Source organism: Haematobia irritans, chromosome 1, assembly GCF_050003625.1.
Source record: "Haematobia irritans isolate KBUSLIRL chromosome 1, ASM5000362v1, whole genome shotgun sequence".
In the NCBI taxonomy this organism is placed as follows: domain Eukaryota; kingdom Metazoa; phylum Arthropoda; class Insecta; order Diptera; family Muscidae; genus Haematobia; species Haematobia irritans.
This window is the reverse complement of record NC_134397.1, coordinates 109,135,381-109,152,855: the sequence shown is the minus strand read 5'-3', so window position 1 is coordinate 109,152,855 and position 17,475 is coordinate 109,135,381. Positions and strand designations below refer to the sequence as shown.

At 36.4% G+C, this 17,475-nt stretch overlaps 1 protein-coding gene across 1 annotated transcript in view; it reads right to left on the bottom strand.

The window, feature by feature from the left end:
* The window catches only part of gukh (NHS actin remodeling regulator GUK-holder), a gene marked incomplete in the record, with an annotated part of 172,588 nt that overhangs the window by 5,248 nt on the left and 149,865 nt on the right, over positions 1–17,475 (bottom strand). Inside the window, 1 exon segment of the mRNA XM_075291400.1 lies at positions 12,109–15,356. Coding sequence (XP_075147515.1) covers positions 12,109–15,356 — 3,248 coding nt within the window.

The following is a 17,475-nucleotide window of genomic DNA, read 5'->3' as shown; positions in this document are numbered from 1 at the left end:
ACATAATGTATAGACATCATACATTTTTCAGCAAGGAAGCCTTAGCTTTTATGTCCTTGTTATTGAGCATAGGGACAGTGATGCCAAGTACAAAATGAGGTCCTCAATCGTCTGCCGTAGTCCTTTGTAATATATGTATTAGAAGTTGCATTAGGAAAATCTGTGTGATGCAATGGAAAAAAATTTCAATATACAGAGCGAAAATATTTTTTAATTTAGGTTCCACACTTTTTTAATTAGGCTCCACACTTTCTGGTGTTGGAGAAAAATGGAAATGCCTCTCTAAATGTCGGAGTCTGGTCATTCTTTTTTATTGGACTGATTCCAATTATTAGTTCTATTTGTAAAGTCATTCTTCAAATAGAACTATTTTATTGTATATTCTAAAGGTTACTTATTTGGTTGTTTTTACTCATTAAATCTTGGATACGCGTCTTTGAAATTTAATTCTTTCTATAAAAAAAAAAAACAAATGCAAAAAAGCCAAAAAAGCCATGGGACATGATAGGGAGATGCCTCCATGTGCCGTTAAGACCTTGGTTGAGGAGTCACTGAAAACAAAGACAAAACTCATTATGGGATGCGATGCAAATGCACATCATAGTATTTGGGGAAGTAGTGATACTAATGCAAGGGGAGAGTCGCTAATAGAGTTTATTTTGCGTACTAACCTGGTAGCTTGCAATAAGGGAGATGCGCCAACCTTCGTCACCAAAAACAGGCAAGAGGTGTTGGACGTCACATTGGCCTCTCCGGAACTGAATGATAAGATATCTGAGTGGCAAGTTTTGAGGGAACATAGCTTCTCAGATCATCGCTACATCAGTTTACATCAGATTGGCTGTTCGTACTTCAAAGACCATATTTCCGCCAAATGTTAGGAAAGCTGATTGGAATAGGTATAGGGAATCGTTCGATATGATTATACCGGAAATACCAGAGACAAATATGAGCACTGTGCAAAATATCGAACACGCAGTGAAGAGAATTACTAAGATCTTCAACATCTCACTGAAAGCTGCATGCCCTAGAGGGATGCCAAGGGGGAAAAATCGACCACCATGGTGGTCTACGGAGTTAAGTAATATGAGGAAATCCTGCAGGCAGCCCTTTAACAAAGCAAAGTCCACCAGAGCTCCTGAGGATTGGGACGTTAACAAGAAGAATCTGAGAGGATACAAGCGAGAACTGAGAAAGGCTCAGCATAACTTTTGGAATGTTTACTGCAGCAGTATTGAGAATACGTCCGAGGCTTCCAGACTATGGAAGGTACTAGCATCCACTAACTCCGCTCCAGGTTTCATTAAAACATCGGAGGGCAATTGGACAACGTCCAGTGGGTAGACGCTGGAGGTACTATTGGACACACATATTCCTGGAAATCAGACGGTTGAACCATGTTCTGGCGGTGCCACAGTGGCTCAGCGGTCATTTCCTATCGAGGGAATTGTATCGGAATCTAGAATAAAATGGACGCTAAACAGCTTTGGGCCATTCAAATCCCCCGGACCTGATGGAATTACTCTGGCGGAGTTATAAGCAGTGACTGAAAGAATTATCCCCTGGTTGACGGTGATATATAAAGGATGTATAAACTTAGTATATATTCCAGAAAAGTGGAGGGAAACAAAAGTCGTTTTCATACCGAAAGCGGGAAAAGCCTCTCACTCGAGTGCGAAGGATTTCCGACCAATCAGCTTATCCTCATTCCTACTTAAGACTCTGGAGAGGATGATAGACATTTATCTTAGAACTAGCGTCGATTCAAGTTTGCTCTCGAAACGACAGCATGCATACTCGAAGGGCAGGTCTACTGAGACCGCTTTGCATGAACTAGTCAGCTTTATTGAAACCTCACTATCTGTCAATGAATACACAATCGTGGCGTTTCTAGACATCGAGGTGGCATTCAATAACGTCCATCCGAGCTCGATATTAAATGGACTGGCAACTCTGAATGTTGATCCGGGTATACTTAGGCTGCTAGACGAACTGCGAATGAGGAGACGTATTTCGGCCACACTGGGACAAGCAAACATACAAAGGTATGTGAACAGAGGCACTCCCCAAGGAGGAGTTCTATCACCTATTTTTTGGAATGTTGCTATAAACAACCTTCTGGATTCCCTAGATAAAGAAAGGATAAAAGTAGTGGCATACGCAGACGATGTGGCTCTAGCAGTCAGGGGAAAATTCCCTTCCACAATCACAGATGTTATACAGAGAGCCCTCCGGATAACTGAGAAATGGGCGAAAGAGAATGGTCTTGGAGTAAATCCCGCAAAGACAGAATTAGTCATGTACTGCAAAGATCGCAAAACTCCCACGGTTAAGCCCATATCCTTAGGGGTATTGAAATTCCCTTTGGTGAGTGTGCAAAATACCTTGGTGTTATTCTGGACAGGAAGCTGAACTTTAATGTTAATATTAAAGAAAGAACGAGAAAAGCCACGATAGCTTTGTACTCGTGCAAAAAGGCAATAGGAAAAAAGTGGAGATTAAAACCGAAAATTGTGTATTGGCTATACACGGCAGTGGTTAGACCTATAATGCTATATGGTGTTTTAGTCTGGTGGCCGGCACTTCAGTAACCGACAGGTTTAGATAAATTTCAGCGTATGGCGTGCTTGTGTATCTCAGGCGCATTCAGTAAGACAGGAACAGATTCCCTTAATGTCATGCTGCATCTATTGCCTTTAGACATTTTGGCCAAACAGTCTGCGACAACAACGGCTGTGAGGTTGCGCGAGCTATCGCTGTGCTCGGAAAAAATGTACGGTCACAGTTCGGTCCTCAAAATAATGCCAGATGTACGTAACGTAGTGAATTACACTCTGGCGAAACCACTTTTCGACAAAAAGTTTGAAACTCTAATTCCCAACAGTGAGGCGTGGTGTACACAGACCCCGGGGAATAAAAGATATATAGATTTCTACACTGATGGCTCCAAATTGGATGGACAAGTGGGTTTCGGAGTATATTCTAAAGATCTGGAACTTCGAATAGCGAAAAGATTACCTAATCACTGTAGTGTTATTCAGGCTGAAATATTAGCAATAAGAGAGGTGGCGAATTGGTTGAGAAGTGATGTTCCAAAAAATTTTGGCATTAATATATACTCAGACAGTCAACCTGCAATAAAATCCTTGGACTCTGTGTTCCTTAACTCGAAAACGGCCATCGACTGCCGCAAATCTCTCAATGAGATGGCTGAGCAGTGCAATATTCACCTAATATGGGTGCCTGGCCATAGGAACATACCGGGGAACAGCGAAGCAGATGAGTTAGCAAGGCTAGGAACTACCTTACATATTTCAGGGGAACTAGAATCTGTTGGTATGTCTTTGGCTACCTGCAAGCTCTTACTACGTAAGAAGGCTGTCATGATGGCAAACGTTCGATGGGAGAATTGCAAGGGTTGTAACAACACCAAGCAAATATGGCCCCATTTAAACTTGAACCGCACACTAGATATGCTAGTGTTCTCAAGACGTCAGATATCACATCTGATATCTGCTATAACGGGACGCTGCCTGATAGGCGAATTTGCAAAAACTATTGGTGCGAAGTATAATAACTACTAATGAGCTGTAATGATGCGAAGGAAAGGAATCAATTAAACACCTCTTGTGCGAGTGTCCTGCATTTTGTGTAAAGGTGGGTATTAAGTTCGAGTTTAGCCGCTAAAATCGCTAAAGTGAAAACTAAATCAGTAAAAAAAGGCATAAAATTATACATATTTGTTGCAAATTTTATTATAACTTGATGGGAAATACCCCAAAGTAAATTTTCACAAAAGTTTGTATTCTTTAAGGTGGATTAATTAAGAAAAGTAATCGTGAAAAATGGCGATTTTAGCGGATAAACTCGAACTTAATACCCACCTTAAGGCGTAAGCGAAATTTAGGGGCATATAGCTTTAAATTACTGGCGGACCTGGAAAACGTTAACTTAAGCAGTCTGTTAATGTTTTTGGAACAATCTGGTTGGTTCAACAAAAGAAAATAATAGTGAAGGTTCAGTGGTTAAAACTAGAAGTACCCATATGTAATAGATACTTTTAGTTAAATGTGGAATCACAATGGACTGAATAGTCTAAGTGAGCCTATTTCAAAGACGAATATCCTATGTTTAATGAACAATTTCATTAAAAATATTCAAGGTATTTGAAATATGTATTCTGAAATGAAGTCAATGTCTTTCATGTTTTCAGTATCTTAAGCTTACATTTAATGAAAAACCTCATACCAAAAATGACTAATTTCCACCAAACCGTAACCATGGAATAAGCATACTGATGATTCAGGTGTGATATTGTACAAGAGTTAACGGATTTGTTGCTTGAGTTAAGTGATTTATTTTTTATTCAACAAATGTTTCTTTTTCGTTTAATGAAGGATTGCGATTATTTTAATAAGAATTAATGAATTAATAAATATAACATTTATGCATACAATATACATATATAGGGATTGTGGTTATATAAAATAAAACTTATGAAACAAATGACAATAATGCTGGAATGTAGAAGAGAGGTGTCGTAGAATGTTCTCTCATATTGTAAATATTAAAACTCTGTATAAACTAATATTAAATTAAAAATTACAACAGAAGAATATTAAACACAATGACAATTTGCCAATTGCATTTTTTAAATATATGTAAATACAAATAATAAGGAATTAATACAAAACCGATAGAGATATAAAACAAAAGTTTCGCTGGGTTAAACACAATGTAAGTAATAAACACATATAACAACAGTGAGAGCTTATAACAAGGTGAGTAGTATAAAAAAATGAAAACATTGAACAAAAACGTAAGGGGACGGAATTATCCCATATTATCATGGGATGTTACATAAAAAAATATGAATAGAGGAGAAGATTATTGAATGAAAGAAGCAGGCACTATAACAGCAAGCGACGGGTAAACATGATTAGTTCAATAAACAAAAGCATAGTGTTAGGCGCTCCCATTACGATGTGGGCAAAAATTAATGAAGAGCAAAAAACCACTGCAACTACTACTACTACGTTCACACAAATAAATGAAGTAATAATAGGAGAAGCTTTTTGCACTCGTATTTTTTATTAAATACGTTACACTAATTCTTTCAAATGTAATCAATAGCAAGTATTTAATTAAAATTAATAAATTTATATTTTACTTGACTTGATTAAGTGCTTGCTTCTTTTTTATTTTTCTATAACGATTTTAATGTACAACAAACAAAATCTTAAATAAATAAAAGCTTAAAACTAAAAAGGTGGAAATTACGTTAGATCATAAAAAATTAAAACAATTTATGGTGCAAAAAACTTTAGAAACAAGTATGCCTATTTATCATTCATTTTATATGTGTGTGTGTGTTAAATATTAATTACGTTATACACTTTAAATAAAATTCATATTAAATAATAAATTTTATAGAAAAAAAAACTCTTAACCTATACTTATGTATAAAACGTATTATTATATTTTTAAATAATTGAAAAAAAACTCAAACAAATTATTTTTGTTAATTACACATAAATATAAATTGTTGTTAGTAATATTAAAGTTTAATATTTGATCCTATGCAACAATATTAACCTAGAAACACATATATTTTCAAAATATTTTTAAATTACTTGCCACCCACACAAATATTTATATCAGTGTGTATCTGGTTTACCCGAGTCCATCTTCATTGTATGTCAACTTTATTTGAATTAAGAATGCTAAACATTCAAACAAAAACTTTTAACAAAAGAATAATCATTGCAAAAGTCAAGAAAAATGTGTACTCATTCTTAAATGAAAATGTCCGCATAAAAACGAAGGCAATTCTTTTTAGGGAGACATTTTGTTTAAATTTCATGGTGAAATAAACTGTTGTGACAAGGCATATGGGGAACTACAGTTTAAAGATTAAGTATTGTTCCAAAAAATTAGATTAGATGATTCAATTTTTTTATTTTCTTACAATTAATTCTATATTTCAAGAAAAAAAAAACATTTCAAAAAATAATACCTAATTTATGAAAAGTTTTTAAATATTTGGTCCTCTTGCTGGACTTTTTTAAAGTGAACTTATTTGATAATTTTGGTGAGTTGATATTTTTTAACGCGATGAAATATTTGTGCGAATAAATAAATGCTTCTTGTTATTTCATTCATGCATTCGCCTAAAAGTATGCACATATTTCAATAGAATAATGTAATGATGTAATAAAGAAACGGAGTTGTTAGTTTAATCCAAATCTTAGGAATAGAAAAAACAGCTAATTAAATAAATTTAATTTGGCGATAACGGTTTAATACAATATTAAAATTTTCGAAATTCGAAAATGGTGATTCTGGGAATTTTTAGAAATTTCTGAATTTCTCGAAAACTATAAGATATAGAATTTTTATTTAAACGGCACAATAATGTACTCGGCTAGCACAACTGTCAAAATGGCGAATCTTGTAAAAATTTTGTTCAAAAACGTTTTTTCAAAATATCTTGACTATTTGATAAAATTAAAAAAAAAAAATTTGTAGCACAAATCGGCACAAACCTAGCACAATTCAGCACAACTTTCAAATTTTCGAAATTCGAAAATGACACTTCTTTTTTTTTGGACATTGCAAAAGGATACAATTCTGGGGTTTCCTTTCTACAATTTTTTGCTGTAACGGTAAATATAAGCAGTGAGTAAGGGTAATATATCCGATAATAAAAATACCATTTTGTTAGAAATTTTTGGTATCCATTTTTCTTTTGCTATAGCTTCAACATAGAGCCATAGAGATAGTTCTTAACATTAAGATGACCACAAAAACTATTCACTACATTTGAACTCAATTTGTATGAGATGTACTAAATATCCATTTACGTTATTATGTCTAAAGAATAAACCATTAAAGAAAAGCCTTCGTGCAAATGTCTAAAACATTTACTTGGCCTTTGCAGACAGCTTGCAATGAATGGGCTAGTCTTTAGGTTTTTATTCCAGACAAAGAAATTGATCGAAATCTTAGACAAACATATGGACAATTTTTTTGCTGACAATGCTGTTGGCATCTCGTACATTTGACAGTTTGTGAAGGGTTAGGCGCATTTGAAAAAATGTGTTGATATAATGAGGATTGGCAATGGTGATAATGATGAGAGTGTGTGCTGTTTGAAGTGGAGTGCTATTTTATTGTATCGAGTACCAGAGCAGCCATATTCATTGTTATTGTCATCACAATCATAATATCCTGATAGTTGTCATTGTCAGCATATGCTTGAACAACGATTTCATTCTTCTTCAGCCTTCCGATAGGGCTTAAATACTGAAGAAAAACAACACAACAGACCGCAACAAAGTGTCTACTAAGTGACGTTGACATTCGACTACATTGTTTGGGCGTGTGATTATGGACGAGTGGTAGCTGCTACACCTCCTCAGGAATTTCACATACTAACGACGATGGCGAGATACTGGCAATATACCACAGTAATGGATTGCAATAGTAGGTTCAGCTCTTATGGAAAATATCCATTTTATAGGCCTTGAAAAAATCTATTGTTATTTCACTATGATTTGAGGGTCTGCCTAGGAGGACCGAGGATAATATGTGGAGTGTGGTTAAATTTTTATGCCCTACACATTTGTCGATACCACCTTTTCTATATTCGGATGAGATTGGAATCAATTTCGAAGTCAATATAGCCCTGATTGCGAATCGATCGGCGTGTCCATATATTTGTTGTACGCAAGATATACCTCGTAATTTTTTGCACAAATATTAATTTTATTTCATTGGAACAATATGACCAGGTTTTAGTTGTAGCTCATACATACATGATGTGTAACCCGAAATATTGATCTATATAAGCCGATTGGTGATTTAATTTCAATCAAATTTGTATTTAATATTGCTCCGATGTTTTTCAGTGTATATTGGTTATGTATACCATGGATATAAATGTAAGCTAACGAAAATTGACGTATTCGAAATTTCACCACGATTAAGTAATAAATTTGAATTTCGTTACAGACGAATGGGCGGAATCTGAATAGAATCTGATTCTTATATTAAGACGATCTGCAGCAGAGACTAAGGGCCCCTCTTGACGTTACATATTTTACATCATGTATTTTACCCTGGTCACAAAAACCTGTGGGATATTTTTAGATTATATTTTCTTTGTGTGTATGAACACTCTCGTGAATAAGAAATTAAAATATCTAAAAATGTTTCTTTACTACCACTAAATACTTTCTTACTACTTTCTTTATTTTTTACCCCTCATTATCATATGACCCTCTTATTTTCCTATATGCTGAAGTTCCATGGCTTTCGATTTTTGTTAAAAGTTCAAGTTTAAAATATCAAGTGTACATATGCATGCATAAATTTACATTTACTTGTTAATGAAAATCATTGATATATTCATAGCTTTTCAGGAAATGTAGTTAACAAAAATTGGATAAAAAATTTCTAAAGTGTCAATTATGCGACGTGATTATAACCCAGTGATGGACATACCATACATCAAAAGACTTGGCTACTCCAAATTGAGTATGGTTTGGTGTCGATGAGGGTTGATTGTGGGTATGGGGGGACAAACGTGGCAAGTGTATTGTTGAGAAAATGGTCCATTATTTTGAAGTTGTATTTAAGGGCGGATACGGAAATATGTTCACACAATCATCATGCCGGAAAATGGAAAATACATTGATGACTTCGCAGACATATTGTTGTTAGTTTTAGTGGAGTGACTTTTGTTGCCAGTAAAGACTGAACTTAAAAAATGGAATTGGCCCATGTTGGTGTTTAATTTGTCAAACTTTAACAAACAATTCCAAGTTGGTTGAAAGAGGGCACTTTCTTATTGACACAGTAAGACTGCTAAGAGATTTAATTAGGGATTCTAATATATATTTTATTTTGATGATTTATTTATCAAATATAGGGTACTCTTCATAGAAATTGGTTACCACATGGTAAGGAAGAATGATTTTGAAGTGAGGTAAAATGTTTCTTAATGTGAAGAAAATCTTTCGCGCCATAAAATTGTAACTATTGAACTAACTGATTAGGACTAGTTTAAAAAGAACCTGCCGACTGTTAAAAAAACTGTAATTTTTAACATAATTTTAACACACCATTCTGAGGCTGAAGTTTATTTGCTCTTTAAAATTCCTTAAATTATACCAACATAGGATACCCATAATTGCAATTGGTGACTCTCTGTTAAAGATAAATAACAACATTCACGTCCTAAAATTATAATCAATAAACTATTTGTAAAGAACCCGCCGTCTTGTATTAAAAAATGGCATGTCTATCTATGAAGGGTGTTGTGTTTTAAGCATATAAAGCCTTAACATAAGACCACTTTCTTCTCTAAAATATTTTTATTTTATCAGGAATGGAATCAATAAACTGATAATAAAGTAAAGAATCCTCAGCATAAACAATAAAGTTGGATTGAAGGATAGAAATTTTAATATATTAACAAAAAAAAAAATATTTTTTAAAATATATTAAAATATATTGAATTTTAGCTTATTTTTGATGCCTTTGTTTTTCTTTAATACAAATATTGAAAAGCTCATTAAATTTGTTATTATATTTTTTAAGCAAAAATGGGGGTTTCAGTTGAACTTGAAGGTTACCTCTAAGACAAGATGCGGTGTCTTTGCAATAAATATTCTACGGAAGCAAAGTCGAATATGTTAAAATTTTCTATACACATCCCATTTACAAAATTTAGAATTGTTAAATATATCCAGCAAAAACTTCCTAATTACCAAGTAATTTCGGAGGTAACATAGTTACATTTACTTAAATAAAAATTTTCATAGAGTATATATTTTAATTAAAACTTAAATTAATTTGAAAAGTATTAAATTGAAAAAATAATTTATTTGATATTCCGCCATGTTCCGATATTCGAAATCGCAAGAATTTATTGGTCTTTGACGAACAAATCGTGACAATCTTGGACTGAAATCAAATTTAAATTTGAACTTCTTATTAAATAGAACAAAAATGTAAAATTTTAAAATAAATATTGCGATTTGCAATTCCGAATGTAGCAACATCTCCCATGATTCTATATTCATGATTGGAAAATTTCAATCAAAAACTAATTGGATCAATTAATTTCGTGATTAAAACTATAAAATTAGTTTTCTATATTGTTTACTTTTACATGTCCAAAGAGGAAAGTACTTCTCTACAGTTGGGGTAAGAAACAAGAAGAAAAGTACTCCTGAAAAATTGACGCTGATGGTAATTATTCCCAAGCATACGATATTCCTGGGGTATGACAAAATACAAATGTTTCACCACAAATAGTGTTCAAAAACCCGTGTTTTTTGTCGGTTTGAATGACAAATTTAAACAAATAATAAAATGCAAAATGAAAATATAAAAACCGAATGCCGGTTGTTGAGGGATTTTAAACACGGGTTCTACCGGTCCACCGAAAATGGGATTTAAACGAAAACCGATCGGTGTAAAAAGATAAACAGGTTCACCGATTTTGATCAGTCTAACCTCAAATCATGCTTTATTTTTGTAATATAAAAGACTTAGGATACGAACTTCATACAACATTAATGACAAATTTCTTTGAGAAATATAAATCTCAGTAAATTTTTCTTTTTGAGTGTATTTAGGTAGATTCAAATGGCTTTTAACAAAATTGTATACTCTCCTTACGCCCTTACGTCGAAGTCTACCAAATTTCAGTTACTTCAAATTTCTGTAAAATCCTTTGTCTTCGATTATCATCATGAGGCAAGATGATCTTAAGAGGTTTCATGAGTACAGCATCAATAAAGGATTTATGAAATTTAACTTGGGGCATAGAGGGAGAAATTAAGCTCTCCAAATCTGAGTCCGAGTCATCGTCATCATCATCGACAATTCCATTGGTGTTATCGGACTTCAATGGCGATTTAATGCTACAATCGGATAGAATCGTAGGAGAATCATCGAAATTCTCCAAAGATTTATTACGCAAATATGATGAGTCTACCGAAATTGTGGATAGAGAAAATTCATCTATTAAACGTTCAAATGATTTTGCAATCTTTCGAGGATTTGCCGAATTCTCGGGAGTAGATGAAGAATTCGGGGGTCCGTTTTGAGCACTTATAGAATGATTCGACGTTGATTTTTGACTATCATCGAGAACATTTTGTAAGATACTCTTGATTTTTGTACGTGGCAGTGACTTGAAATGATGGGGAAAGGGCTGGCCGATATCACCTACCATGGAAACATTCACATGTTTTTCTTTGTTCATTTCCAGTTTCATTTCATCGTTTGCCAATCTATAGCTATTATTTCGTTTTAGAGGCATATGCTTGCCTTGGGAATGAGACGGGGTGTCGTTGGAGGGGTTGATGGGGGAATGGGGCACAACACTTTGGGAAAATCCATTGGGGGGATGGGAAGATGATTCTAACTGCGTAGTAGTTGCATTCATCGTATCCACCGGTGTGGGGTTTGTGTCGTTTGTATTCGTTTTTGGGTCATCGGTTTGTGAAATTGATTTTTCTTTGTTTTTGTCGTTGGCACTACTGACGTTTTCTGTATTAGTTGTAAAAGCGGATTCGGTATTCCGTCCCTTTGTTTGGAACGGAAATGCATTCTTTTCAACATTTATTTGGTCTTGATTTGTACGTGCTGGTAATAGGGGTGGTGCTGGTGGTGGGAGTAGGATTTCTAACGTTTCATTGGTGGGGGATACATTTTCGTTTACCTTAATTTGGGGCTGAAAAGTGCTCGTGGATTTTTCTGACTCACCTTTTGCCCACACACCAGGACAACTTTCGTTTTCCTGTCTGTGAGCATTTTGTGACTGAACCCTAGAACATTTAAATGTGCCTAGATGAGATGGAAGAGGATTAAGCTCCTCTGGACTTATGATGCTAGAGGTTAGTAGTTGTTGCTGTGAGCCTGGCAATATGTGTTTCCGGTTAATTATTGCTTGCTTATTAATGTTGTTATTTACATGGTTTGGTTCTTTAATACTTATTGGTGTTGTTGTTGGTGGTGGTGGTAGGGGTGGTGTTGATGAAAGTAGTAGTAGTAGTGGTGGTGTTGATATTGATATGGTTGAGGAAAGCTTACCTTCGTCATCATTTTTGGATGAAACCGAGCCGCCACTATGTGTGGTAGCTGCAATGGAGGCCGTTGCAGATGATGATGAGGCTGTGGTCGATGATGATATGGTCGAGCCTGTACTTGAAGCCGTCGATTTAGTAGATGGTGAATGCATCATTGACTGTTGATGGAAATAGGGATTGATCTGATTGGCCGTCAACTGTTTGGCATCACTGTAGATGGAGGCGTAGTTGGAGGTAGCGGCCAGATATGAACCCGACATTTCCGCGTTATTGGTGGCAGTGTTCTGTTCGACGGGAGTTAAAGGCAGTGGTCGCGTTAATGGCGATTTGTGATTGATTATGGGTCGTACATTGGCGATTTTACGGGGATTTGCATTGCTCTTGTTGAGCAGCAGTAATTTGGCCACCGGATTAATTACACTTTCACTTTTCACTGTCGTTGCTGTGGAAGAATGCGACGAGGTCGTCGTAGTCGGCACATTTGTTGTTGGGTTGCGTAGTGTGATGGTATCGACACTTTCGCTTTCGTCTGGCAAATGGTGGCAATCGCTTGTATCGGTATCGTATTGTGGCTTAACATACGGACCCGGTGCGAATGTTGTGTGCGCGCCTTTACGTCGTTTCAAACTATCGGAATCGTATATTGGTTTGCCTTGTGCATTCAAACGTACTCTCGCTCCCTTATGGGGTGAGACATGCGGCGATGAGGAGCCAGATGATGGTGGTGTATTTTGCAAGTAGCTGAGAGTGCCAGGAGCATTTGCAGATGGCGAGGATGTTGCCGCACTGTTGATAGTGGTGGTTGTAGCAGATGCTGCAATTTCGGAACGCAATTCATTTATTTCAGCATACATGGGCACTGCTGCCAATGCCAGCGACGAGGCGGATGATGAGTTTGCAGTCGTTGGTGTTCTTGAATTGCTTTTTGTTATTGCCGAGTCGGCGCACATCGAAGTTCTTTGTCTTTCCAAGTCCATGTCTCTCTCGAGTAATAAACTACCCTCCATTGTATTGTGGATAATGGAAGGAGGTAGAGAGGCAGAGGTTTCTTTGCCATAAGCTTTTTGTATTGTTTTAGGTAATTCATTGAGAGAAACATACTCGGTGGCCTGTGGTTGTCTCTTCAGCATACTGTTGGAGTAGTATATACCTAAGGAACTGGAAGCAGAAGCTTTTGTCTGTGGCTGTTGGCCAATGAAAGCTTTCTTATTGTTATTGCTAACATCGGCCGATATGTAAACATATTCACCAGCCATGTCATATAGCTCGTCATCGTTAATAACAGAAAGCTCAGCGGGAGGAAAAGCTTTTCTGGGCGATTTCTTAACAGAGGGCAGTGCTACTTTAAGTCTATCCATAAGGGATAAGCTGCTGGGCGCTTTAACATGATTCAAGTTCTTGTCAACCTCTTGTTGGAAAGTAAGTTCGGCATCTTCTACCAGATCCTTAAAGCTCTCCTCGGTCAGAGTTTTATTCAAATCATCCTCCTCGTCGTTATCTGCTTCGCCACGACCAGCATTGTAGTCTTGATGGTTTTCGTCGTCGCTGGTAGATGGCGTTATGATACACATGGATGGAATGCGTTTTACGTTGATGGCTGTTTTTTGCTTTATACGTTCTATTCTCTCTACGCCTTCAAGATCGGAGGATTCGGAAACTTCCATTTCGGCATTATTAGGGAGAGGCAATGCTCCTCTAATCTTGATTTTCTCATTAAAATTGAAGTCTTCCTCTTGTGATTCGGGGGTCTCGGTAGTGCATGGTGCAACCGTATCCAAAGCAATTTCATTACATGACAACTTCAGTGAGGCATTAACATTGCGTTTGATTGTGCCCGTTCTCTCTAACGTACTGCCTATAGTACTGCTCGATATACTACGCTCCAATGTGCTGGTCGAAGCACTGCTGAGTCTTAGAGAGCTAACCCGTTCGGGTACCTCGGGACCACAACTGGCCAGACTGTTATTAAGACTTGATTGTTCTGTACCAGAATTATGGGCCAGAAGTGTTGTGCAGACCGTACCTGCGGAACTGGTGGTGGTCGAAGTCGAACCCCGGCCAAACAATTCATATTCATTTTCAGCTGCTGATGTCATCTGGGGCGAGCTGTTGAAGGTTGTTTGTTGTTGATGTTGGCCAAATAGCGTTGCATTCAGGGGATGACCTCCGATTTGGAAATTATTCATATTGATTTCCTCCTCCTTCAAAGTCCTTAAACCGCTATCCATGTGGAATGAAGTGTAATAGCCTTCAGTGTCACAAGAATAGGCCGAACTGGTTTCATCGTCCAAATGATTGGGATAGGCACCTTCAGTTGCCATCTGCAAATCGGGGGTAGCTGTTCCTTCGCTAGTCACACTACTCGATGCTGAAGTATTGAAAAAGCGTCTACGACTCAACATTGAAGATGGTGGGGCACTGTTACCATTCTGGAAGCTGGAAACATTCAACGAAGTATTCGAAGCACTAGATTTGGGCTGCAAGGTTATTTCACTACCTATAGAGGCCCGCCCCGACTCTGAGGATGCACTCCAATTGCCACTGCTGGAGTGTGGTTGGTCATCTTTGCTACCACCTAGGCCATTTATACGCCGTTGGCGGTTCAACGAAGAAGTATCTCTCAGCTTCACATTCGCACAAACCGAATTCAAGTGAAGTTTACCTCTCAAATGACCCGAACTACTGACACTCATAGATTTCTCTGACGACGAATACGAGGGTTTTCGTTCGTGCGAAAACCGACTTTCGTGCGCACGTTGTGTCACAAATTCATGGACACGGCAATCTTCATCGATATCCGTGCCAGATTTCTCGCCCATTTTGGCTGTCGATGAAGTTTTCTGCGATGACACGCTAGCACTACCCGAAGCCGAACATACTTCTGTCTTTTCGCCCGACGAATTGTGAGCACTTGAACCGGACGTGTTCAACTCGTTGCTGCAACCGCTACTATTAATTGTTGACAAAGTCGACACGTTGTGTTGGTCTCCGGTCGCACTGCGTTGCATGAATTTGAAACGATTGCGACCCCATTGTTTGAGCGAATTCAAACGGGTCAGGGTGCTCTTTCCCTTGTCATAGGGCAAGGCAACAGATTCTTTTTTTAACAGATCGCTTGATTTGCTACGACCGAATTTTGATTTGGATGCTTTCAATTCCGAACGATTGCGTAATTGATCTCCATCATCCCCATTTCCATCACCAGTCGAAGCTAAAGCATTTTTAAGCTCGCCACTAGCAGCCGCCGTATCGCTAAAGTTAGATTTACATTTCGGAGTATCGTGAAATTGGATGAATTGATAGCAACGATTGTTTGTTTGATGTATTACGATTTTTGTACAATAAATATCCAAATCATAATGCGATGCAATGCGTTATGCCACATTGCATTGAGATTTTAGAGTTTCGCATTTGTTTTTTGTTTGTTTTTTAATTGAAACATAAAGAGGGCGGGAATAACATAAAAAGAGAACAAACGAGAAGAAAAAAACAAAAAAAAAGAAAAATACATGTATTTAGGTTAGTTTTAGTTCATTGGTTAAAATAAAATGAATATGAAATAGAAATGCGTAATAAATAATTAATCATATTTGTATAAAATGTGATATATATAACAAAATAATACAATATGTTGTGGAAAGCAAGAGCAAGCGTTTGTGAAGACGATTAAGAGAGAGAGAGAGAGAGAGAGATAGAGAAGAGGAGGTTATATAAGAATAGGGTAGAAATACATTATCATGTTTTTGAACTCCCGGGATCGGGCGCCATGTGTGAAAGCTTCGTTACATTTTTTTTTTGTTTTTTGGTACTATTACACATTTCGGCTAGAGTTACCACATAAAGACAAAAATATTATGATTATCATTAGCAACCATATTTTTGCGTATTTGGTATTTCAGTATTTGGTAGTACGATCAACAGAAATAAATATTTTAAAGAATCAATTAAATTAAATTGTGCCGATAAAACAATTTAAATTAATTGTTTTATCTATTGGAGCAATTAATAAATTGAAATTGTACCTCAGTGGTGGAGGTTTTTCATTGTGAGTGATGGTACAAATACGTTGGAAAACTTATACCAATTATATCACATTCATATTTGATAAAGACAAAGGAACATGGAATAAACTTACAAAAAAACTTTGTAAAACTTGCAATACGAGTTGAGAATATAATCTAGACTATTCTCTCATGAAAAATTTAGCAAGGAGATGCAATCTATAGCGTTGATTTGCAAAATGAAAATTAAAGGTGAGTTGTTATAGACGGAAATAGGAAATGAATCACTTAAATAAAACTAAACTTAAGATATAATTACAGTTAGCTTATGCTCTTGTCAGACGATATGCATATATAAAATTTATGATTAACTAATAATACAAATACCCATGGAAAATACAGATGAAAATGCATACCGTCTGATTTTAATGATTATGTCTTGTGATAAAGATGATAATAAAAATAAAATATTAAACAAATTTAAGATTTCAGAACTACATTTTGTATATTTGAAATTGTTGTGATAAAGCCGAGTTCATCTATGAAACCATAATTCCATAGTACACATAAATTCGTTGGTTTTCCCGATAGGTTAAAAATCACAGTGGCTTTCCTAATGCTTTATGCAATATTGAGCTTAAAGTGTTCTATCCATCATATTGGATAGGACGCTATTTTGCACATTTGCCCAAAGAATCTACAATTCCACTCGCGAAGATGGGCTTTTCTGGCGGAATCATACGTCTCTTGAAATACATAAGTTTGTCATGGCAGGGTTTACTCTATACCATTCTCATTGGCCAAATTCACAGTATTTTGGTGACTTTTATGTAAGGTTTTCCTGCTTGAAGTTTAGTGGAAGCCCTATTTTTCAGGCTCACTTAGACTATTCAGTCCATTGTTATACCACAAGTGGTTAACTTGACTCTTATCAAAGAGAGTTGCCTGATTTTATGTTTAGCTCAATGAAGGCACCTTTCTTCTTTATAGCCGATTCCGAACGGCGTTTCACATTATGATGAAACCACTTAGAGAAGTTTTGAAATACTCAGAATGTTACCGGCATTACTGAGACTGAAAAAACATTTTGGTGTTTGGTCGAAATTGGGATTGAATCCATGGGCCTTTGTATGCAAGGGGGTATGATACCTAGTGTCTATTCAACCGTCGAACGGAACGGACGTGTTTTTCAATAGCGGATAAACTCATCGTAATAGGTACCTACTACGAATTTCAAGTGTGGTGGGATATTAAGCCACCATGCAGCGAAATTCCAAGTCATCCACTGGGTTGCTAACTTCAGGGCCCAGTGGACGGGTATCGACTGGAGTTATAAATCTGGGCAATGACCAAGAGTTAGGCCCAATTAG